Source organism: Grampus griseus (genome assembly GCF_964374135.1).
Source record: "Grampus griseus genome assembly, chromosome: 6".
Classification (NCBI taxonomy): domain Eukaryota; kingdom Metazoa; phylum Chordata; class Mammalia; order Artiodactyla; family Delphinidae; genus Grampus; species Grampus griseus.
The window spans coordinates 31,400,732-31,426,696 of record NC_139000.1 but is presented as its reverse complement, the minus strand read 5'-3'; the positions used below and the strand labels follow the sequence as shown (position 1 = coordinate 31,426,696).

At 43.6% G+C, this 25,965-nt stretch overlaps 1 protein-coding gene across 1 annotated transcript in view; it reads left to right on the top strand.

Annotated features, from left to right (window-relative positions):
• Nucleotides 1–9,412: 9,412 nt before the first annotated feature.
• MSANTD3 (Myb/SANT DNA binding domain containing 3) overlaps nucleotides 9,413–25,965 on the top strand; it is a 28,005-nt gene continuing 11,452 nt past the window's right edge. The window contains exons 1-2 of the mRNA XM_082655966.1: nucleotides 9,413–9,535; nucleotides 23,140–23,590. Coding sequence (XP_082512092.1) covers nucleotides 23,173–23,590 — 418 coding nt within the window. The 5' untranslated portion in view covers nucleotides 9,413–9,535; nucleotides 23,140–23,172. The remainder of the gene's footprint in view (nucleotides 9,536–23,139; nucleotides 23,591–25,965) is intronic.

Sequence of the window (25,965 nt, the reverse complement as noted above, 5' to 3'; positions counted from 1 at the left end):
AGTATGGAAACTTTGTCACAATTAATGAACCAACACTGATACATTATTATTAACTAAAGCTTATACTGTATTCAGATTTCTTTAGTTTTTGCCTAATGTCCTTTTTCTATTGCAGGGTCCCATCCACAATAGCACATTATTATATTTAGTCGTCATGTCCCCTTATGATCCTCTTGGCTGTAAAGGTTTCCAGACTTTCCTTGTTTTTGATGTCCTTGTCATTTTAAGGAGTACTAGTTAGGTATTCTGTCCCCCAGTTGGGATTTACCTGGTGTTTTTCTCATCATTAGACTGGAGTTTTGGGTTTGGGGGAGGAAAACCACAGAGGTAAAGTGCCCTTCTTATCACCTCATTTCAAACCTATCAACATGACTTATCACTATTGATATTAATCTTGATCAGCTGGCTGAGGTAGTGTTTGTTTGGTTTATTCACTATAAAGTTACTCTTCCTTTTCTCCCTTTACATACTGTACTTATTGGAAGAGTCACTATGCACAGCCCACACTTAAGGAATGGGGAGTTATGCTGGAATTCTTTGGCGTGGCAGATTTATCTATTCTCCCTTATTTACTTATTTATTCAATCATATATGTATGGACTTATGATATTTATTTTATACTTTGGGTTCTAATTCAATACTACTTTATTTATATTATTGCTCAAATTGTTACAACTATGGCCAATGGTGATTTTTCAATTGGCTCCTGTGTCTCTTTGACACATCCCCATAACTGTGTGTGAATGTGTATGTGTGTGTGTGTGTGTGAGTGTGTATGTATGTAGTTTAGCTCTTCTTTATCTTCTGGCACTACAAAATTTTCCAGACTCATCTTGTATATTTCCTACCCTATTAATAGAACCAACCATTTCTCCAAGGAACCCTGGTTCCTTTTATTGGAGAATGGTATTAGAATCTAAGATCTGGGCATTCTGAGTGTAGAATTCTCTAGTTAAATGTATCAATCGTGCCTTGTATAGCTTTGCTTTTTGTATCTTATATAGGAAAGTATTATCGTTTTTGACGAAACGAACAAGATCTGTATATTATTATTATTTTTTAAAATTTATTTTTGGCTGTGTTGGATCTTCATTGCTGCATGCGGACTTTCTCTAGTTGCAGTGAGCGGGGGCTACTCTTCATTGCGGTGCACGGGCTTCTTATTTCGGTGGCTTCTCTTGTTGCCAAGCATGGGCTCTTAGCACAGGGGCTCTAGAGCACAGGCTCAGTAGTTGTGGCGCATGGGCTTAGTTGCTCCACGGCATGTGGGATCTTCCAGGACCAGGGCTTGAACCCGTGTCCCCTGCATTGGCAGGCGGATTCTTAACCACTGCGCCACCAGGGAAGCCCTCTATATATTATTTTAATACTTGTACAATTTTCTTTTACATGTAGCTTTAAAATTCATCTGGAATTTTAAAAATATGATGTAGAGTAGAAATGTTATTTCTTTGTAAATGGATAGCTAAGTATCTCAACCCCATTTGTGGACTAATCAATCCTTTCCATATAGTTTATACACATGATATTCCCACATGTCCAAGAATATGTTTGAGCTTTATTTTAGTCATTGGATTTAGTTATCTATTCCTGTAGAGCAACGTGCAGGTTTAATTTATATGAGTTTATAGAATATTTCGTTATCTGGTAAGACAAGTCCCATCTCTGATCAAAAAAGTAAAATAAAACTTTCTTCACTATTCTTGAACATTTTCTCTTGCAGATGAATTTTAGAATCAACTTGTCAAATTCCATGAAAATGCTTTGGGGATTTTAATTGGTATGCACTGGACCCTCCTTTCTTATCTGGCTACAGAAGTGGTTCTCAAACCACTGGCTGTAAGAATTAACTCTAAGAACTAAGAAGAAATGTGAGAGCATAGAGCCTGTAGAGAGAAACAGGACTTTTTTAACACCAGGATTTTGACTCTGCTATTTTTGACTCAAGGACATTTTGAACACAAGTTTAAGAACATAAGAATATTAGTCGGAATTATACAATCATTCACAAATTTTTGTTGAGAATATATATTCTGGAGTCAATTCTATTACACTCATTTAATTCCTTGGCCAGTGAGCACAGTTAAATGATTTCCAAATTTTTACATTTCTATTTTACTGAAATTATAATTAATAGAATTAATAGGATCAATTCTTTTCTATGAAAATTTTCTATTTTAAATTTAATTGATTAGCTTTTCTGCCATTTTGAGTGCTAGTTTGTGAACAGTGTTTCTAGCAAGTCCTGTTTTCCCAAGTCAAGGTTAGCAGATCTGACATTTGCCACATGCAGTTTTAGCCTTTGTCAATTTTATTTTGTATTAATTATTTCTGCCAGAAATATTTATTATGAATTGGACAAAATACTGACATCTTATACTTAATTACTGATTAATTTATGAGAATGTTGTAAGCAAATCCTTTCAGATACTCCAGAAGAATAATATTTCCTTGTCATCTTTCATTGACTTATTGCTTTTTTAGCTTTGCCCATACTAATACTAACTACTCATACTTAGAGTAGAGTTAAGAGCAAGCTAACTCTTTGTTGGATCAAAATGTCCTTGGTGAGAATATGCCCAGGACTAAAATGTTGACCAGGTCTAAAACTGTGGAGTCAAAATGGCTGCGTAAAATAAAACAAAAGAAAAATAAGCAAACAAACACATCATACACTGCTTTGTCAGTCCTATGAAGTACCATAGTTTATTGAATTATTCCCTATTGATGGACTTTTGGGTTGCTTCCAGTGATTTTTCCCTTCTCTCCCTTCCCCTCCTCCTCTTTTTTTTTTTTTTTTTTTGCATTTTTGGCTGCACCGCGGGGCATGTGGGATCACAGTTCCCCGAGCCCCAGCCCCCTGCAGTGGAAGCACAGTCTTAACCACTGGACCACTGGGGAAGTCCCCTCCCTCCCTCCCTTCCTCCCCTCCTTCCCTCCCTTCCTCCCCTCCCTCCCTCCCTTCCTTCCCTCCCTCCTTTCTTTCTTTCTTTCCCTCCCCCTCTCCCTATCCCTCTCCCTCTTCCTCTCCATCTCTCTTCCTTCATCTCCTCCCTATACCTTACTTTATTTTCCATTATCAAAGCTGCAATGAACATGCCTCTTTGTAATCACAGGCAAATGTTTTTCTAGGAGAGGACCTAGAAGTGGAATTGTTGAGTTAGAAATTTGATAGTGAAAAAAAGAGAGTAGTAGCAACTAATATTGAAGCTACAATTAGGGATCTAAACCAAACTCTTCATTTTTCAGACACTAAACCTCTTCCCCAAGATTTCACAGCCTATTAGTAGCAAAGTAGGTCTAGAAATGTAGAACAGGGACTTCCCTCGTGGTCCAGTGGTAAAGAATACGCCTTACAATGCAGGGGACACGGGTTTGATCCCTGGTCAGGGAATTAAGATCCCACATGCTACGGGGCAACTAAGCCCGTGCACCACAACTACTGAGCCCATGTGCCTCAACTAGAGAGACTGCATGCCGCAAACTACAGAGCCCACGTGCTCTGGAACCCACGTGCTGCAACTACAGAGCTCACGCACCCTGGAGCTTGCGCGCCACAACTAGAGAAGAGAAAACCCGCCTCCCACAACTAGAGAGAAGCCTGCGCGCTGCCAGGCGCCCACATGGCACAACTAAGACCCAACACAGCCAAAAAATAAATAAATAATAAATAAATCTTAAAAAAAAAAAGAAATGTAGAACAGTTTCAAGCAGCTCTATGAAAAGTAACACAGGCTTGTAGCAGTGTCTTCAGACATTTAAAAGGGGTTAGACCTCATGCAACTGTCGCAGCTGGTGGAACAGTCTATGTAGGCTGCTGTTGCCTCGAGTTTAGTGTTAGCCTGAAGTTGCTGTAGGTCAGCCAGATTGGCAGTTGGGAAGGAAAGCTGGATGTGGACAAGATCAAGGACAAACTAGAACCTTCCAGGGCAAATTTGGGCCCACAAAGAACACTGGGACACTCGAGGACAAACTGGAACCTGCCTCTTGCCCCAGCTGACATCGTGACTGTGACCTTGTAAGAGACCCCAGGGCAGAACTGTTTAGATAAGCTGCTTCCTGACCCACAGAAACTGTGAGATAATACATATTCATTGGTTTCAGCCTCTCAATTCTGGTAACTGGTTACACCACAGCGAGTAACTAATAAACCTAGATACTGATAGCGTGTTCACCAAAACCGCCTCAACATCAAATTGCCGTGGCACCAGCAGTACCAGTGGCCAGTAGCTTGCAAATCTAGCCACTTTAAAATAGACAGGGTGGGTCTCATGGAAAGGTAGAGTATAGGCATTTGAAACCCATGAGTTCTGGAATTTTCAAGCAGCCTGGATTTCATTCTGGCCCTGATAGCCCATCATTTTCTGACCTGGCACTCTTCTAGGTTGCTCCCTCAGCAGTAGCTTTTGGTCTCCTAACGACTCCACCTGTACGCTCTTGTTCAGCACTCCCAGCTCCTCACCCCTCATTCCTTCCCTGGACAGCTGGATCCTGTACGTTGAGGCATTTTTGTTTTTCTCCATGCCCATGTCTTACAAAAGATATTTGGATCTATCTAGCCATCTGAAGAATAGTCTGCCCTTCTCCAATTTAGGGAAGGGGATGTTCAGATAAAAAAATCAACTCTAGGGCTTCCCTGGCGGCGCAGTGGTTGAGAGTCCGCCTGCCGATGCAGGGGACACGGGTTCGTGCCCTGGTCCAGGAAGATCCCACATGCCGCGGAGCGGCTAGGCCCATGAGCCATGGCCGCTGAGTCTGCACGTCCGGAGCCTGTGCTCCGCAACGGGAGAGGCCACAACAGTGAGAGGTCCGCGTACCGCAAAAAAAAAACCCCAAAACAAAAAAATAAACTCTATGTACTTAGTGGTAAGCATCACTGCCAGCCTCTGAAACTTCCTAAAAACTATCCTCCTGCTTGTCTGGTGTTTGATGTTATGTTTGAAGAGAAATGTGCAAAGAGGCAGATTGTCTAGCAGCCAGAGATTGCTTAACAGGATAGCTGTATCTTGGTGGGGTCACCATAGATTAAGGGCTATCCAGTCTTCTGTTATGTGATAATAACATTTATATAGGAACTACTAAAGTGATTTATATATGTAACTCATTTAATCCTCTCAACAATTCTGTGATGTAGGTATTCTGCTTTATAAGATCATTCACCATCTTACGGTGACTAAGATTTTTCAGGAAAGTCTCAATTTCAAAAGTCTTGGTCTGTTGTCATTAGCTATCCAAATGCTTCAGAAATTCTGAGATTTCAGTATTTGAACTATACCTCAGACTGTCTCTACCATTAGAGAGTGGATTGCAAATACTTTTTTTTTTTTGGCCACAATACACAGCATGAGGGATCTTAGTTCCTAGACCAGGGATGGAACCCATGCCCGCTGTAGTGGAAGAGTGGAATCTTAACCACTGGACCACCAGGGAAGTCCTTGCAAATACTTTTTATACTATTTATTCTGACATTTGGTTCAGAAAGTATGGTCATATTAATAGAATGATTTCAGTGCATCTACCCACGCATGCCAGCTTCTGGTGAATACCCCTACTCCCAGTCTCTGCTGTGTGGGGTGGTTATTTTTGTACCAGATGATACCTCCCTTCCATCTCATAACAGCTGATTGAGTTAAAGTGGACTTCTAGTCCAAAAGCAATCAATTCATAGGCTGCCAGCCTGCATCGTATCTTGCAGTGATGAGCTGGGCCAATCACATTTTTTTGTGTGGGTAAGTATGAACCAAGAGGCGAGCAGGAGGTTTCTACCCTAGGCTGGGGAGTCCATGATGGCCAGGTGCAGGTGCGTACGCAGAGGGAGCACGCTGAGAGGTAGGGAAGAAGGAGCATATATCCAGAGAGAGACAAAGGTGTAACAGGACAAAGAGGGAGACGGAGAAACAAAGAAAGTCAGAGGCAGAGACATAGAAAGACACACTGACCTCAAATGAGAGAGAGAAAAATTGGTTCTTAGTGGCTCTTAGGTTTCTGTGAGGTCCTACATAACTTGGGTTGTTCCTGTATTTCAAATTCACCTAAAATTCAATAAACACCTTTCACTTTAGTGAGTTTGAATGAATCTCTTCCAGGGCTTCCCTGGTGGCGCAGTGGTTGAGAGTCCGCCTGCTGATGCAGGGGACACGGGTTCATGCCCCGGTCCGGGAAGATCCCATATGCCGCGGAGCGGCTGGGCCCGTGAGCCATGGCCGCTGAGCCTGCGCGTCCAGAGCCTGTGCTCCGCAGCAGGAGAGGCCACAACAGTGAGAGGCCCGCATACCGCAAAAAAAAAAAAAAAAAGTTGTAAAGAATGAATCTCTTCCTTGCCACTAAGAAAGCCTGATGAAAGTTGTCTCTAATGTCCATACTTAATTCAATTTTAGGGATTCTGGATCTGAGCAGTCAAAATGGTTGGATAAACTAAACCTCAATGTATTAAGAGAACTGTACTTTCTCAAAACTGTGGAGTATTCAGGTTGGATGATCGGTGCATTTTCTCTCCCTCAAGAAAACTTATGTAACAACCAACTCCTATGTCAAGTCTGCTTGGTGAGACTGGATCTGAACAAAGGAGAAACTGTTTTCAGAGTTATTCTCAACAAGCTATCAGGGTGCAATGCATCACTCACCTCCATCACTGGAATGGCCCTCCTGCTCTTGAGGAAGGGACAAGTCACACAGATGGGTTCTCTTGAAAGGCTTCCTTTTATTAGACTCTGTGTAGGCTCCACCCTTCTATTGACTTTCTACAGAGAAGTTATAGCAACTTTATTATTAATAATAATAGATAACATTTATTGAGTGTTTTCTATGTAACTTGCACTGTACTAAGCCTTTTATAAATACCTTACTGAATCCTCAAACAACCCTGTTAAGTACGTATTGTTACGTCACTTTACAGATAAGACTCAGGAGGGTTAAGAAGCTTGTCCAAGGGCAGGGAACAAGGAGGGAAATAAGGGAACAAGGAGAGAGCTGGGAGGGCAGTGACTACATTACACACATTACGAGATGCCCTTGTCACATTAGTTTTGGAGATAGTTTACTCTCTTTTATTTATTTATTTATTTATTTATTTATGGCTGTGCTGGGTCTTCGTTTCTGTGCGAGGGCTTTCTCTAGTTGCAGCAAGTGGGGGCCACTCTTCATCGCGGTGCACGGGCCTCTCACTAGTTTACTCTCTTGATTTGAGGAGGAGACACATGATTAGATAGGAGTTTCTGTTTCCTTAGCAGGATTTCTGCATGTGGCTCATGTCAATCGTCATTATTTTAAACAATAATAACAATACTGACAACATGCAGTAATAATAATGATATTAATCATGTATTAAAGTCAAGACTAGAAGCTTTCATCACCCTGCCAGGTAAGTATCATTGTTCTCACCTTAGAAATGAAAAATCTGAGATTCTAAGTGGTTAACTTTGTTCACAAACTATAAGCAGTAAAGTCAGGATTCAGGCCCCTGTCTGTCTGTTAAATTCATTGCTTTCTTTTCCCTCACTGTACCACCTGTCAATCAAATTTCCAATCTGAATTGACTATTTTCACACCCCAGTAGTTTTCCCTTGGCTGTATCCTCATTTTGGAAGGAAATCTTCATAGACATCTAACATGGCACTAGGGTGGAAAACTCGAAGTGGAAATGGTGTACTGCCTTGGGTTCCAGTGAGGTGAGTGTCATAAAGTTTGCCAATAGTAACTCTCTCGGGATGGTCTTAGTTTCCGAGTTCTCTGGACAATTTCAAAGCTTCTTGGACACCAGACAAATTATTGTTAAAATAATGAACAAGGAGCAGTATAACTCTAGGTTATAGTAAGGGTCTTTATTTTTATTGGTGCTTCTGACCCCTAGAAGTGTTTGGGTGTTTCTTTGTAGTCAACAGACCTGGCTCAGCCTCTCAGCCTCTCAGCCAAGTGGGTCTGTGGGTCATGGGAGCTGGGAGGGTGGCAGTAGCCTCACATATAATCAAGACATTTTTACAAAATGAAAAAATAGCGAGTGTTGGTGAGGTGGTGGAGAATTTGGAACCCTCATACATTGCTGATGGGAATGTAAAATCATTCATTTAGCCACTATGGAAAATCTTTTTGGCAGTTCCTCGAAAAGTTAAACATAGAATTACCATATGACCCAGCAAGCCCACTCCTAGGTATATACCCCAAAGAACTGAAAACAGATACACAAATACGTTTACAGGCATGTTCAGCGCAGCACTATTCACAGTAGTCAAAGGGTGGAAATAACACAAATATCCATCAATGGATACATGTACAAACGCACTGTGGTATACATACAATTATTTAGCCATGAAAAGGAATGAGGTACTGACATGCTACAACCTGGATGAACCTTGAAAACATCATGCTAAGTGAAAGAAGCCAGACACAAAAGACTACATATTGTATGATTCCATTGATATGAAATGTCTAGAATGGCCAAATCCAGAGAGACAGAAAATAAATTAGTGGTTACCCCTGGTTGGGGAGGGGCGGGGATAGAGAGTGACTGCTTAATGGGGAGGGGGTTTCCTTTTGGGGTGATAAATGTTTCACAAGTAGAGATGATGTGGTTGCTTAACATTTTGAATGTAATAAACGCCACTGGGTTGTTGACTTTAAAGTGGTTATTTTTATGTTATGTGAATTTCACTTCGATTAGAACAACAGAAAGTTCAGCAGCCCTCTGTGCCCTTCTGAGCTTGGAATCTCCCCAATGGATACAGGGCAAAAGAAACACCTAGCCCCCATCCTTGTGGAGGCACTATAAAAGGTGCCTTGTCCTAGAGTGGCATCTGTCGTGCATTCATTCATCCGCGCACAAATTCCCACGTACTCAGCGCACAGTGTCTGAACCAGGTCCTGGGGTGCTGAGGGTCGTCTCTGCCCTCGAGGTGCGCAGCCTAGGGGGAGACATCCCGCAAATTAAAAAAACAAAACAAAACACAACTCCGTGATGAACCCAGGCAAGGAGCGTTGTCTACTCAAGTAGCAGGGTGTCCCGAAGGAAAAGGGGCCTTTCTCAGATAGGGGGTTTGGACTGGGCTATTTCGCGTCCATGGCCGCCAAATACCTTGCGACAAATACATTCTTTTGTTGTTCATGGAAATGAAACAGTTTTTCAAGTCCTTCAGGAGCTCGTCCGCAAAGGTGGGAAGAGGGAACTCACCACAAGAATGTCAGCCAGGAGGGAGAGGGGTGGGTAGGCGGAGGACCCCCTGCGCCCCGCCCCGAACCTCGGGGGAGGCCGGCCACCAGGGCTTGGGGAGGTGGGGACTGCGCGGGGCCGCGCTCCCGCCCTCCTCGGCGCCTGCGGACCCGCAGGCGGCGGGCGGCCCGCGAGGGGGCGGCGGCTCCCGGGCTTTGTGGCCGCTGCGCGCGTGGTGGGGCCTGACCGGCCGGGGGCGCGCCGCCGCCGCCCGGCGCTCCGGAGCCCGCGGCCCTCCCGGCCGCCCAGCCTGCGAGAGGAGCCGAGGCCGCCCGCGCTCGCATCCCGCCGGCCCCTCCCCCGATCGCCGTGGCCGCTGCGCCGCCGCTGCAGGTAGGACGCTGGCCCGCCGGGCGGGCCGCAGCGACGCGGGGGCGCGGGCGAGGGTCAGGCGGGAGGCTCGGGCCAGACGTGCGGGGGCCGCGCGGCCGGCAGGGCGGGCTTCCGGCCCAGGCGGCACGACCCCTGCCCCGCAGGCCCGGCTGCCACCTCCGCGCGCCGCGATGGGACTCGGTGAGTGGGGCCGGCCTGCGGCGTACAAAGCCCCACGGCGCGGACCTCGGGGAGATTCAGCGTCGCACCCGGGGTCGGGGGACTCTGGACTCCGGGAGTGGAGGAGCCGCTTGGGAGGAATCCAGATGACTCGCAGTGCCGGGGTCTCCCCATCCCGGGGTCCCCACTGTATGCCGGGCACTGTGCTCGCGCTTTTCCATACTCGTCTCCTTTAAGACCCCTTGTGTCCCTTACAGGGGTGTAATGGGAGAGGTCTCTCACCCAGAGGCTGAGGGCCGAACATCATATCGGTGCCCTCCTGACCTTGGGAAATCTCCTTTGCTCTGAGCCTTGGCTCCTGCTTCTGTAAATGGGGGTGAGATGGGGGGAGGGATGGTGGCAGGGGAGTGCGTCGTTTAATGCCTATCCCCAGGTGCTATTGTGAGAGATAATGTACGTAAATGATCATAGCTAAATATTGAGCACTTTCTATATACCAGGCCCTAGGTACCAAACAGTTGGCATGAGTTATCTAATTAAGTCATCACACTGGCGCTGTGATGTAGCTACTATAAATTGCACGAGTAATTTTTATTTAGGAGTAGGAAATAGAGAAGATTATTTAGTCTCCTTATTCTGATTCAGGAGATTGGGTGACTTAGGTATGGCAACATTTAAGATCACAGATGTTCCTGCAGTGTCAGGAGAGTGGTTATAGGATATATTTGTTACACATTTAAAACCGGGAGGTAGGATAATATCAGGGCCAGGCGTGTGCATTTTAGTATGTCAGATAAGTCAATTGTGTTACCAAGGAAATTGTTGAATTCAAAAACATAGTTCCTGAGTTAGGACTGAGGACTGCTAGGGGAGTTTGGGGCCAGAGAGACAAGGGGTGGACGGGGAGGAGAAGGGAGGATTCTGAAGCTCTGGAAGAGGATATGGAGGAAGGGACCAGCGTCTACCACCCCGGCAGTTTTCTGGACCAGGATTCCATCCTGCCCTTAGAGACCAGGCATCCTGTCTGGGAGGAGAGAGGGGGAGGGATCCTGGGGTGAGATCAGTGAATTGTCTCTTATTATTCCCAGGACACCCCAAAAGTATTCAGATGGGTTGAGAGCCAGGCCTCCTAAAATGTCATGGTCGCTTCTCATGATTCTTGAAATTCTTTTACTATGTTTGAGGCGATTGGGATGCTCAACAACCCTGAAGATTGGTAAGGTGCTTCAAATATCAGTACAAAGACAGAACTGATGTAATGAAGGAGTGTGTTTGAATACAGTTCCCTTGGTTAGAGAAGCAATGGGCCTGAGGAGATTATTTTGGGGTTCAGTTTGAAATGGGGAGAACTGGAAGGCTTTGGACCCTGAACAAGGAAGAGAAAGGCAGGAAGGGCCAGGCATTGCACCCAGGGGCAGGGGGTAGAAGGAGAGCTGAGGACCCACAACACCATCTGAAGAACACCCACCCGGCCCGCTAGTGCTCGGCTACCCAGAAGGCACCCCTTCCTCTCCCGACTGTGACCGTGTCTTACTTGAGTGTTGTTTAAGGTCGGGGCTGAACTCGGGCTGACTTTTCTCCTGAGTGAGCAGGAAAGGCTTCTTAGAGAAGGGTTGTTTTAAAACCAGGACTTGAAGGAGGGGGTGTTTGGGCACATAGTGATGGTGAAAGTAGGGAGCCGTGTGCCTAGTAAAGAAGAGCAGCTGCTTTGGAGAGACAAACAGTGGGAGGTTCGAATCCTAGGTCTGCTATTTCTCCGCCATGTAATTTTTTGGTGAGGATTAAAGAATGTTTTTTCAAATGCCTGGTAGGGAGCTCAACAAGCCCTAGGACCTTTTTCCCTGTCCATGGTGACAGTTGTTTAATTCTTGTCTGCTGAGCACCAGTCTTATGCTGAGTCATATGCTTCATGCCTGGGAGAGAGATGAGTCAGAAATTATGTGTTTCCCTTAGGAATTTCCCAGCCTAGTGAGGGAGATGGACACAATGAGCAAATCACAGAAAATATGGGAAGTACAATCATATACAACTGGCAGTGAGCTCAGAGAAGAGTAACTCGTTCATTCTGGATAGAATACTCAGGGCTAATCTACCTCTTTAACGAGATTTAACAAGATGAGACGTTATCATAGAGGTTTTGAATGCTACACAAATTCCTAACTTCTATCTTTTTTACCTCTGTCTTGTCTTTGCCCTGATATCCTCTCTCTTAAAAAAAAATCTACTTGCAGTGTGTACGTAGTTTGTAAACTGCCTCAAACTCATTTTAGGAGGAAGCTGTTATAAATAAAATAAACATAATAGCCTGGGTATTAGTTGAGGAAGGCGTCACAAAAATTTCATGAGAGTTGGACTTAAGGGGTAAAGATGAGCCCTTGGTGGATCTTGGGGTAAAGAATTCCAGCCAGAGGAGGCCCCATGTCTAGAGGCATGAGAACGCAGTAGGTTTAAGGGCATGAAGATGAGTTTGGTCTGGCCGGGTTGAAACATACATGCAAAGGGTGGTTTGGGGTGGGGTAGAGGGGGCACTGTAATTGGGGCCAAATCTGGAAAGGCCTTGAATGCCTTGTGAGCAGTTTGGACTTTATTGCTTGGGCAGTGGGGGAAATGTCAGAGGTTTACACGCAGGACTGTGGCATCATCACTGTGTTTAAGAAAGATCCCTCTGGTGGCTGTGTGGAAGAGGAGCTGGAAGTTTGGGAGATCATTTTGGGAGACTAGGGCTTACCTTGGACATAGGCAATGAGGATGGGAGCAGAGAGAAGAGATATTGAGGTAAAATATGTAGTAGTGGTAAATGTGATGAGTGGTACCATGTGATTGAAGAGCACGCTGAGGTTTCTGCTTTGAGCCAAGTTAATGTGGCTGAAATCAGGAGGTCTGGGGGTAGAGGAATAATGCGTTTGCTTTTGGAGGTTTCTGAGGTACCCATAACGGACAGCTAGATAGAGGTGGCTAGGAGACAATTGGAAATGTGTGTGGTGCTGAGGAGAGAAGATGGGGCTGGAGAGAGGTTCTCCCTGACACCCCTACTTTCTTTTGAACAAACACCGAGAGTCAACTGTGTGCTCAAGATACAAGTAAAATGTAGTTCCGTGCCTCAGGAGCTCAGATAGAGGAGCCCCTCAAGGGTATGGATAGATTGCAGTACAGAGTAATTCTGAGGGCTGCAGGAAAAGGTAAATGCTTGAGACCCTGGGCCCAGAGATTTTTTGGGTTTTTTTAATAAATTATTTTTTATTTGTGGCGTGCAGGCTCAGTAGTTGTGGCTCGCGGGCTTAGTTGCTTTGCGGCATGTGGGATCTTCCCAGACCAGGGCTTGAACTTGTGTCCCCCGCATTGACAGGCGGATTCTTAACCACTGTGCCACAAGTCCGGGCCCAGAGACTTGAGAACCGTTGATGCTGAAGTGGTGGGCCTAGAGGAGAGAGTCCTCACAGACAAGAAGCAGGCTGGAGCAGGAACACCTACATAAGGGAACTTTCTGTATTGTAAAAGCACTTTCTGTGGAGGGTACTTTAATAATGACTCCAAGGGGGCTTCCCTGGTGGCGCAGTGGTTGAGAGTCCACCTGCCGATGCAGGGGACGCGGGTTCGTGCCCCGGTCCGGGAAGATGCCGCGGAGCGGCTAGGCCCGTGAACCATGGCCGCTGAGCCTGCGCGTCTGGAGCCTGTGCTCCTCAACGGGAGAGGCCACAACAGTGAGAGGCCCGTGTATGGCAAAAAATAAAAATAATAATAATAATAATGACTCCAAGGGAATTTTAGGGAGACTGGGATGGGAGTGGGGAGATGGATTAGGAAGGAGCAGTGGGGGAGGGGAAGGAAGAGGTCAGGACCTTTAGGAACCTGCCTCTGGTTCACAGAGGGAACTGTGAGGGAGGGGGGAGCTCTTGCCTTAAACACAAGGCTGGTTCTGCTCACAGTCACCCTCAGAAGCAGATGGTAAAAATAAACACTTCCCAGTTACTTGGCTGCCTCGAGTGGGTGGCGAAGGGAAAGGGGAGGGAGAGCACCGGAGGAAGCAAATTTAGTGCTAGGTTTAGACTGGAAGCTCCCCTAAAGGAAAGATAGAAGACAGAGAGGGTGCAGGTGAGTGGCCATCCTGAGTAGACAGGTCTGAACATGTGAGAGCAGGTACACAGCCAGGTGTGCACGGGGACAGTAATGTTTGACTGTTCCTACCTCTGCGTCAAATGAAATCATGAAGGCATCATTGCTGTAGAAATTTGTTGTATCATGTTGTAAAAAATTTGGCATACAACAGTATTTACAAGAAGAAGCCAGGAAATGATTTTTGTTATGAGAAGTCCTTTATAGAAGAAGAAATTTAAGATAGTAGAACATCTAGATATAATTAGTAAAAAATACGAATGGCGAGCAGGTTAGTTTCAACGTATATTCCACAAATATTTATGGAGTACCTTCTGTGTACCAGGTGGTCTTCAAGGAGCCGGGGCTACAGTAGTGAAAGAGAGATCCCATCACCTGCTTTAGATGTTTCACTTGGAACTACTTAACCTATAGGGTTAAACCTGGGCGTGGGCCTTAAATCCTCTGAAGTGCCGAGATCACTTTATTCTGTGGCAATGTTCTCCTACTTTGGCTAGTAGCTCCACTAGCCTCATAAATAATCAGAAAATACCATCTATGCGTCTTTGGCAGAGAACTGTGGAAATTAGGTTGCAGAAAAACCATTGTAGCAGCAGTGCTAGTAATGGACTGCCAGCACCGGATGGGGCTTTAGAGAACACCCATTGCAGCTTTATTTTTTAGAGATGAGGAATCAACAGTCAGGGAGGAAAGGGGACTTGCCTGACGTCACAGAGTGAGTGTCAGTGTTGAGAGCAGTGCCCTCGAGTTTTCCATTGGGAGAGTGGGGAAGGCTTGATGGTACCTAGCAAAAGGGCATCTTGATGACGGGAGGGTTCCAGAGAAGAGATGTGGGGGGAGGGGTTGAAAACAAATAATGAAGCTTCGCTTTTAGGCCCTCCTCTGTTACTGGGACCCCAGGAACCCCCGTAGTTTGCTCTAAGCCTAAGTTTCCTCATCTGTAAAAAGAGAGGATTGGACTGAAGTCCTGTTTTAGTTATAACATGTTAGGATCTATGTTGTTTCCAAAAGAGGTTGTTTGGGGGTTGTGGAGTCAGGAGACAGAGTCAACAGACCAGGATAGGAAATAGGCTTTCATCTCTTTAGAGCAAACTGATCACCCATAGCCTGTGGCCAGGCCTCCCTTCAGGGATTGGCTGCCACATTTCCTGCAGCTTACTCACCAATTCTGTGTTTGTCCCTTCTTTCAGTCTTTCCAAAGTGGCCCTGCTTTGTTCTAATGCTAATTCTATTTCCAGTCTATTCTGATAGGAATTAAGGTCCTTATTCTAAATCCCACCCAATCCTAGAGTAACATCCCTGGGCACATCTCTGTGACTGTGCTTATCACACTGCCTTGTCACCAGCCCATCCACAGTACACTGTGTTGTGATATGTCTTCACTGGACTGTGGTCTCCTGGATCTTAAGGAATACCCCTCCCTCCAGTACCTGCACATGTAGGTGCTCTAGGTGCTTGTTTAATCCTCCTGTATCCTCTTTGCCTCTACTTTCTCTTGATCCCCCACCGTAGTGTGGACACACACACGTCCTGGTCATTTCTCACTTTGAAACAGTCCCTGGCATGCACCGCCTCCTTTCCATTAACATCACCACCACTCAGAATCCAGGTCCTTTCTTATCAATTATTTATCTGAATGATTTCCTTCAGCCCTCTCTGTTCATATCCTATACATTCTTAAAGATCTAGCTCAAATGTCTTCTTGTTCATGAAGAGTGCAAATTAACCTCTTCTCTCTTCTGAGCACCCAGGGTGCTTTGTCCTCTGTTATGGTGTCCATTCATTGTACCTCTCCTTTTGGTTGTCAGTTTCTGCGTGCCAATGCTCCTTCAGCTTGTCTTTGTATCTCCCATATACTCTAGGACAGTACTGAGCCTTTGGCAGGAGTCCATTACATATTTGTTGAATTGTATGTCTATGAATAAAAGAGCCAATAAGTATTTGAGTATGTGCTGTATTTAGACCACTGTTCTACTTTTGGAAGCAGTTCAGTATGGGTGAGAGGGGTGCAAAGAACTAAAATTTATTGAAGATCTAGTCTGTGCTTCTTTACTCCCATTGCAGGATAGTTGTGTAGAGAGAATAAAGCAGAGTAGGGAGTATTAACCCTGTTTTACAGAGGAAGCATTAGAGGTTAATTGACTTGCCCAAAGTCACACAGCTAGGTGAGTGCTGAATTCAGGATTTGAGCCCAGGTTCTCTGCATCCACTGTCTTGGTTATTTCACTTCACTTTAAGAGCAGTAGTGCATTAATATCCTAATATCTGTCTGAGGTCTCAGTGTCACAGATTTGTAGTCATGGTTCCCATCCTGAGTGTTGACTTCAAAGAACTTCCTTTTCTACAAATAGCAGTAGAAGTAAAATCTGGCCAACTTTCTCTGGTCTTTGCTCAAATTTTAGGACTTAGTTTGACCCTTGGTGGACTTAAAATATCATTAGGTGATGTGTTAGTCAGCTTGGCCTGCCATAATAAAAGACCACAGACTGGGAGGCTTAAACAACAGAAATTTATTTCTCACAGTTCTGGAAGCTAAGAAGTCCAGATCAAGGTGCCGGCAAGGTAGGTTTCATTCTGAGGGCTCTTCTCTTGGCTTGTAGGTGGCTGCCATCTCTCTGTGTGCTCACATGGCCTCTTTGTAAGCCCTGGGGTTAGTGCGGGGAGGGGCAAGCTCTCTGTTGTCTTTTCTTCTAAGGGCACTAATCCTCTTGAACCAGGTCCCCATCCTGAGGACCACATTTAATCTTACTTCCTTCCTTAAAAGCCTAATCTCCAAATACAGTCACCCTGGGAGTTAGGGTTGCAGCAAATGATTTTTTTTGGGGGGGAGGATACAAACATTCAGTCCCCTAACTGATGGATTTTTAAGGTGCATATTAAATGTACTTATTACAATCTTCCGGTGTTTTAGTCAATGTTAGTGTTTTGGGAATTGTGCTGATTATTTCCTCTTTGTTCTTTTATGGTATTGGAATCCTGCTATTTTATTTAGTCTTGTCTATGGGTCTTTGCTTAGCCCAAGAGGAACTTCCATTGCATTTGGATTTTGCTATTTTATTTGACCATTTTTACTTTAATGCAGCTTTTTGGTGTACTGATTGTTTTACCATGTACGATACTCATTCTGTGCATGGTAGACAGTTTTATGACTAAATCAAAATACATTCATTCATTAAATCTTGCTGAGGCTCACTGTGGGGTCTCTGGGCTGCTTGTTGTTCTACAACCACGCATAAGAACAGGTAGCACTCTGTCTAGCAGAACAGCAGCCAAAAAAGATGATCCGTACAGAGGGGAGTTGGAGTTCCCTAGAAGGGAAGGGAAGTTTCTAATAAAGGCTAATGTAGCAGAGAAGGCTTGTTGTGTTGTCATCTATAACCAGTTATGGACGTTCCTAAGCAGTTTTAAGCTATAATGTGCTTTCTAGCCTCGACGTTTCTATTAGCAAGCTTCTCTTGGAGATCTCTTTCTTTGGGAAGTGTTTGTTTACTTAGGACTGTCAGTCAGGTGCTCAAGCAGATTGTCAGCATCCAGTTCCCCTTGAGGAGTGGACCATTTTAAAGCTCCATGTTATTGCTACAGTTACTTTTCAAACATACATTCTTAGCAGATCAACAGTGGAAATTATTTCAGAACCCTAGTTAGAGTGAGAGGGGTGCATCTGGGTTGGGGTGGGGAGCTGTGGACCCTAGGTTTGAGACCTAGAAGGGTGGAGGTGATGGGAGTGGGGAAGGGAGGGGAGGAGCCAACAAATGGAGATGACAGAAGCAGGCACAGCTCTTCCTAGGTTGTCCCTGCTGACAATCAGATTGCTAATTGATATGTAATTTGAGCTGGAGCACTAGAGGCTGTCACTAGGTCTGAAAGAAGAGGGCTAAGCAGATCAGAGAGCAGCCTGGGCTTGGAGTCAGACCTGGGTTTGAATCCTAGCGCTGCTACTATTTGTGTGATCACCGGCACGTTACGGAGCCTCACTTTTCTGATCCAGGAAATAGGAAAAATAATTGGTTTAGTGGGGATAAACAGCCTGCTTCAGGAGGCTGTTGGGGATCCACAGGGGACCTTTGGGGGGTACACTGTCTCACATCAGAATCCCTTTATAGCCCGGAAGGATGCAACCACATGGCCGAGGGAGGCCTGCTGTTCTACAAAATTAAGCAAAGTAAATTGGTAACTTGGATTTACTTAGCTAGTGATTAAATAATAGTTTAATTAATAGGCTATTAATGGTCCCCAGGTGTTGGTAATTCTGAGTATTTGCTTTTGAGAGCAGTTGTATAATTTCTTCTGGTATTTCTGATACTTTCATAAAGCTTTGTGGGGTTTTTTTTGTTGTTGGTTTTTGTTTTTTTTTAACAGTGTAACAAATGATGCTCTCAGGGGCTATTTTTGGGAAGATTAAATGATATAGTGCATATTAAGCAGTTAGTATTGTGTCAAACTCACAGTAAAGGCTCAATAAAAATTATCTGCTGGGGCTTCCCTGGTGGCACAGTGGTTGAGAGTCCGCCTGCCGATGCAGGGGCCACGGGTTTGTGCCCCGGTCCGGGAAGATCCCACATGCCGCGGAGCCACTGGGCCCGTGAGCCATGGCCGCGGAGCCTGCGCTCCACAACGGGAGAGGCCACAACAGTGAGGGGCCTGCGTACCGCAAAAAATAAATAAATAAATAAATCTGCTATTGTAATTATTGCTCTTATTAGAGACTTAACTGGCCACACTTAGGTTAAGATCCTTATGAATTTAGACAACCCCCAGCCCACCACCACCTGGTGGCAGTTAGTGGTACTGCACACATTGTGAGGAAGAATTATTAAATTGCTTGGAACTAATTCCATGTAGTTTCATTTCCACTAAGTATCAAAGGAACTTTGTGCAGGCAGAGTATGGCTTTTTGCCGAGAGCTGCAATTCATATATCACTAAACAATGAAGGGACATTTTTTCACTTCCATAGTTGGCATAGATTTAAAAAATGTTAACAACAGAAGTCAATGAAGTGGGCATGTCAATTAGTACACCATTTCTGGAGGGCAGATGGTGATGGAACAAAAGTCTTGAGTGTTTTTATATTTTGTGGCAACCATTCCTCTTCTGGGAATTTATCTTGAAATAATCAAGGATATAAAAAATATTTATTTAAAAAGAAAAAATATATAATGTATAAAATAGCATTACCTTTAATAGAATGAAACAGGGAACAATCCCATTTTCATTTGTGAATCAGATTCCCAATCCTTATAACAGTGATTTTTTTTTTTTTTTTTTTTTGCGGTACGCGGGCCTCTCACTGTTGTGGCTTCTCCCGCTGCGGAGCACAGGCTCCGGACGCGCAGGCTCAGCTGCCATGGCTCACGGGCCTAGCCGCTCCGCGGCATATGGGATCTTCCCGGACCGGGGCACGAACCCGTGTCCCCTGCATCGGCAGGCGGACTCTCAACCACTGCGCCACCAGGGAAGCCCCAGCAATGATTCCTAAAAAGAGTGGGTAGACATCTTCTAGGGGCAGAAGAATCGGGATGGGCTTCAGATCAGAATCTGCTCTAGGGGCTGTGTAGTTTAAGAACATTCAGTATACCTATTGATTTCATAATAAAAACTATAGAATATAAAGTTGAATGTAGTCATCTTGGCAGATAGAGATCATATAGAAGAGATATATTATAGGGAGGGTGTGTTAATAAATTTCAGTTTGGGAACGCTGATTTATAGGAAATAGGAGTATTGATGAAGGCAAAAATTAATTTTGGACTTTTGGGGAAGAAGGGGCCTGGATTGGATCATTGTAGGAACATTAGAGCAACGTGACTGAAGCGTAGGCCTGATAATTTAGGGGTACAGGGACACATCTCCAAAGATAAATTCCCCCTCATTTCTCGTTGCCCAAGACCTGAGGGCCAAACCACCTTTGACTTGTCTAAATCTCTCGATTTCTGATACTGATGTGTCCATGATGAATGTGAGGTACCTTGTATCTGGAGACACTGATCACACTAACTTTAACTTTTGGGAGGAGGTTGTACATAGTGGGGGACCCTGAACAGGCTCTGTTGCCCCCATGTAAAGCCCACATTCCTTGGGCTCTATTTCAAGGCTCTCTGATCTGGCTGGGTCCCCTCCAGCCTCAGATCTAACAGATTTCAGTTATTTACAACAATAGTAACCCCTCCCCAGGCATAGTAGGTGAACAGCTGACTTGTAATGGTGTGATTTTAAATCAGTGTACCATAAATTTAAAAGTCACAGCCTCCCCCCACCCCCCAGCTTTGTATTGTGGAACTTTTCAAGTGTGCACAGAGATCAAGAGAATAATTTAATGAATCTTTGTGTACCCATCACCCTTGTTCAAATGTCCCATTTTTGGCCAGTGGGACTCCTTTCAAGTTAGTTTCTAATTCTTTCAATACAGGTTGGTCAGGTTTTTTTTGTTTTCTTTTGTTTTAATTAATTAATTTATTTACTTTTGGCTGTGTTGGGTCTTCGTTATTGTGTGTGGGCCTTCTCCAGTTGCGGTAAGCAGGGGCTACTCTTCGTTGCGGTGCGGTGGCCTCTCCCATTGCAGAGCACGGGCTCCAGGCACATGGGCCTCAGTAGTTGTGGCTCGCGGGCTCTAGAGTGCGGGCCCAGCAGCTGTGGCGCATGGGCCCAATTGCTCCGCAGTATGTGGGATCCTCCCAGACCAGGGCTCAAACCTGTGTCCGTGCATTGGCAGGCGGATTCCCAACCACTGCGCCACCAGAAAAGCCCGGTTGGTCAGTTTTAAATGGACTATATCATCAGTATCTTGATGCTTGCCTGTTATTCTGAAAAATCAGAGGCTTAGAGAATGTAAGGAGGACTGGGCATGTCGGCCCTTTCCACGAAGGGGACATGCAACGCTTGCTTTATTGCTGCATTCTCTGTTGCTTAGCAACATTCTTGCCATAATGTAACTGAGAGATTAATTTGTAGGAAGTTTCCTGTGATTAAAAGATGTGGAAGACTGTGCAGTCATAAAACACACATAGGTTCAGTGGAATAGGACATTTATTAAGCATTTATTGTGTGAAAGATGCTGGCTCAGCACTGGGGAGGATGGCAAGATGACCTAGGGAGTCATGGTTGAGTAATTTGGAGTCACCCAAGGTGAGAGCTCAAGAGATAGTTGTGAAATGATACTAAGAATACCAGGCTATTCAAACTCACAGAAGCAGAGGGTAGAACAGTGCTTACTGGGGGCTGGAGATGGGGGGGTGGGAGAAACGGGGAGATGTTGGTCAAATGGTACAAAGTGCAGTTATGTAGGATGAATAAGTCTAGAGATCTAGTGTACAGGAGTGATGACTGTAGCTAATAATATTGTATTGAATACTGGAAATATGATGAGACTAGATTTTAGGCGCTCTCGTGAAGCATATGAAAGGTAACTGTGTGAGGAGATATGTAATTGTAGTACTAGCTTATTTGTAGTGATTATTTCACTATGTATGTTAAATATATACAATTTCTATTAAAAATATAAAAAGGTACGTAGACTGTAATAATGATAAGGGAGAAAATGTAATGTCATTTCAAAATTTTAAAATAATATAAAATTGGTAACTTTTACTATAATAGGTGAACAAAGACTTTAAACGAATATGTGTTAAAAAATGGCTATTATTTGGTGTGTTTAAAGAAAAGATTACCAAACTATCAGGGCAGTCCAGGTTCTTGACTTCTGAAGTCACCATCTTTGTGATCTTGTACAATCCATTTCACCTTACTGGCCCTTAGTTTAGTTCCCTCAGTTGAAAAGAGGGATAAGGAAAATGTGGTATATAGGTACACAAAGGAATATTATTAAACCACAAAAAAGAAGGATAGCCTGCCATATACGACAGCAGGGATGGACCTTAGGGTGTTATGCTAAGTGAAATAAGTCAGACAGAGAAAGACAAATACTGTATGATCTCACATGTATGTGGAATCTAAAAAAAAAAAAAAAAAAGGAAGAAGAAGAAGGAAAAAGAAAAAGAACTCATAGATACAGAACAGATTGGTAGTTGCAAGAGATGGGGAGTTTGGGGGGGCAAAATGGGTGAAGGTGGTTAAAAGGTACAAATTTCCAGTTATAATGTAAGTAAGTCCTGGGATGTAATATACAGCATGGCGACTATAGTTAATAGTATTATATTGTATATTTGAAAGTTGCTAAGAGAATAGATCTTAAAAGAAAAAAATTTTAACTGTGTGGTGATGGATGTTAACTACATTTATTGTGGTGATCATTTCCATATGTGTGTATGTATATATATAAATAAATGAAATCGTTATGTTGTATACCTGAAACTAATGTAATGTTATATGTCAACTATATCTCAATTTTTAAAATCCATTAATTGGTAAATGGATATAGACTGTGCTACATCTATAAAATGGAATACCATTTGGTAATAACAAGGAATGAAGTATTGATACATGCTACAACATAGACAGACCTTGAAAACTTTATGCTAAGTGAAAGAAACAAGTCACAAAAGACCTCATACTGAATTATTCCATTTATATGAAATGTCCAGGAGAAAAAAAAAAGAAAAGAGAGGCACTGGACTCAAGCTCTAAAGTGTCCAGGCCCTTGCACTTCTGAAATTATATTAATTATTTACACAGAACTGTACACTTTTAAAAGTGGCCTGCCGTTGTAAAGCAATTATACTCCAATAAAGATGTTTAAAAAACAGAAAAATAAATAAAATAAAATAAAAGTGGCCCTTAGACCTTAAGGATCACAGACTCCAAGCCCTCATTTTTAAGATAAAGAAACTGAGGTTCTTCTCAGAGCATGGATCTAACAAAGGTCACAGACATAGTGATGGAAATGTCAGATCTTCTGGGGTGATTTCTGGATGATTCTGAAATTTTGGTTGTATTTACTTTATCTGTTGTATTAGATCACACAGTGGCTTCTCTTGTCTTAAGCTGTGACAAAACTTTGAGAGACCTGTTTAGTTTAAAAGCTGCCTAACATTATGAATTTGGGGAATTATCTGTTCCTTAATATTAAGCAGAAATAAATGAACACATTAGAGTTCCACATAGATGTTCAACTTTTTTTTTGCTGTCCTGTACCGGATAATCACAAAATGGTCAAGACCTACAGCAAAGGTCCTACCTGAAAATCTACTTTTAAGTAAAAACCCCATTCCTTGTAATCTTCTGAATGTTTTCTTGAGAATACCACAATTCAACATGAGTGGAAAAGAAAGTACCGTATTTCAGACCAGGGAATCAAGTCAGGGATAGAGCGTGAGTGATTCGCTGACTTGTTTATTGCTGGAGTTGGTACTGATTGTTTCAAACTTCCTGTTCCAGGATAGCTAACAGCCAGGAGAAACGTAGTGGAAAATGCAAAACAACGAAATCATAAAACCTGCCAAATACTTCTCAGAATTGGAAAAGAGCATCCTGCTGGCTTTAGTAGAAAAGTACAAGTATGTGCTGGAGTGTAAGAAAAGCGACGCGCGAACTATTGCCCTCAAGCAGCGTACCTGGCAGGCGCTCGCCCATGAATACAACTCGCAGCCTAGCGTGTCGCTGCGGGATTTCAAACAGCTGAAGAAGTGCTGGGAGAACATCAAGGCTCGGACCAAAAAGATTATGGCCCATGAAAGGAGAGAGAAAGTGAAACGGAGCGTCAGCCCCCTTCTGAGCACCCACGTCCTGGGGAAGGAGAAGATCGCCAACATGCTGCCCGAGCAGCTGTACTTCCTGCAGAGCCCTCCCGAGGAGGAGCCCGAGTACCATGCTGATGCCGCCACCCAAGGTATAGGTGCCTGACACCCGCTTGCATGTTCTCCTTGGGTACCTGTTTGACATTGCGATTTTCAAGTCCTTCATTTTGAGGGAATTTATAAAAAAGAAACTTTCATATCAAACGACTTTCTCAATACAAAATTTCCCAATTAGATAGGACATTCAAGTCGTACATAAAAACAGAAGCTCTTATCTCATGTCTCTCTTAGAGAGATCTCACTTATCTCTGTTATTACTTAAGAAGGAAAAATAAGGGGCTACATTAATATAGTTATTAATGAAATATCTTAGTTGCTTATCTCAATCTATCTCAAATATATTAAAGAGAACTGGAGGATTTATATTCATTCACACTATCGTATTTTTTTTTCAAAAGATAGTTTTTGAGGACCTATTATGTGCAAAGCTCTGCATTAAGTTACTCAAAATGCCACATTAAGAAAGTGAACTATTTCAAACTTAGGAAAAGTACAGAGACTAATATAGCAAACACCTATTTAGCAGTCACCCAGATTAAAAACCAGCATTTCTACCCATTATAAAATTGTGATCTGTAGTTTTGGTTTGTGCACTCTAGGAAACTTGAGAAATAATGGAAAAAAATCATTTTAGTTTTAATATACTTCCACCGAAAAGAGAAAAATGTCATACATAATTCTTGGGGAAGGAAAAGAATGTCATATAATCAAGGCTGTAGCGATAGTGTGTCATGGCTTTAAAAAGTTGGAATTTAAGGGGCTTATTGAAATGTCTCCAGGCAAGGGCAGGGTGAGGATGCATATAGATAAATTGCCAGTAATTCCTGCCTCTTTTAAGATAGGAATGACCAGTTTATATAAAGATTGCAGTTTGCAGAAAATATACTTGAAGCAGAGGAAGATTTCTGGGAAGGCCAGAGGGCTGTTCATAAGGTGCTCCAAGGACCCAGGAAGCAAGCATTTGCCTAGGAAAATCCGATTCTTGGCTTGCAGGATGAGAAATTCACTTATTAGTGTCCCCAGAGTAAATTGAGCTCTGAGGGACTGGTTAATTAAAAGTCATAAGAAATTGTCTAAAACCAAGAATGTTATCCATATAGAGTGGAAAATATAATAACCAAGTGAACAGAATACATGTTTTTGATTAGCACTTTTTTTTTTCCCGTCGGCAGACCATCCTGGGAAGCTAAATTATGATCAAATGTTTGTTTTCTGATCATTTGGCCAAGGTTAAGTCTAGGGAGCCAGTTGGGCAACCATAGTGGTGAATGTCAAGAAACTCATGTATTGTTTCTCAGGGTAGGAACCCTGTGTCTGAGTTATGATTCTTGAGCTCCCTAGCCAGGGCAGCTCCCAGAAGAGGGTGTTGATATGGACACTGCCAGCTCTCTCTCACTCCTCCTTGTTGCTGCTTTTGTGGTGGAGGGGGCCCGCTGCTAATTGAGTATCCTTGCTTTGGAGATGTTTATAGCTTCAGGCTGTTCCTCTCCATTATGCTGGCCTTGGAGCGATTGCGTGTCTGTGAGGCAGTGAAAGGAATGGTGCTAGGGGAGGGAGGGAGGTGAATCAGCAAGGGCTGCTTTTCAAATTGCTCATATTCCCTGGGAGATGTTGCTGAGGAAGATGCTGGTGTGGACTGCATGCAGTTTACTTCACAAATCTGTGATCTGGATGATTGTGTATTGATTTCATAGACTTATTTTAACGGGACAGTCTTATTTCCCCATTTTCAAATTCTAGGGTAGGATCTAGAAAGTCCATTCCACAGATTTTTTTTCTCTTGCTTTTTAGAGGAAAGAGTGTAGTTCATTTACTCATAAAAACAATTTCTAAATTTCTCTTGCTTTTTAGAGGAAAGAATGTAGTTCATTTACTCATAAAAACAATTTCTAAATTTCCAAGAAAGCAATAAATATGGATTCTCAGTGTCCTTGCTGTAGTGACATTTGCTAGAGACTCACTTGTAAAAGAGATTTATTTTAAATTGGATGTTTGTACATATATGACACATGAGACTTCTCTTTGTTGGTGATAATTAAAGTACAGCCATATGCTGCCTGGTTCCTGTTTCCAGGTCAAATGTGGAGGGCGGTGGAGAACATGCTGCTTTGTCAGTTGGGAACTGTGTCCAAAGTATCTGTAAACTCTAGTAGTTAAGGTACTGGAACGCTTTCCATACATTTAAACAGCTTTGAGGTAATCTCACTCATTTTGCATTTCAACTTAGTTTTAAGAAAGAAAAAGAAAGCTGGAATTGTTAATCATCCCTTCTGGGTCTTTCTGGGGAAGAGGTTGAAAACCTGCTGTAGGGTTATGGCTCACATTCCACTGTGTGTATTTTGACACATGGACTCTGTGTGTGTGTGTGTGTGTCTGTGTGTGTGTGTGTGTGTGTGTGTTCAGTTAT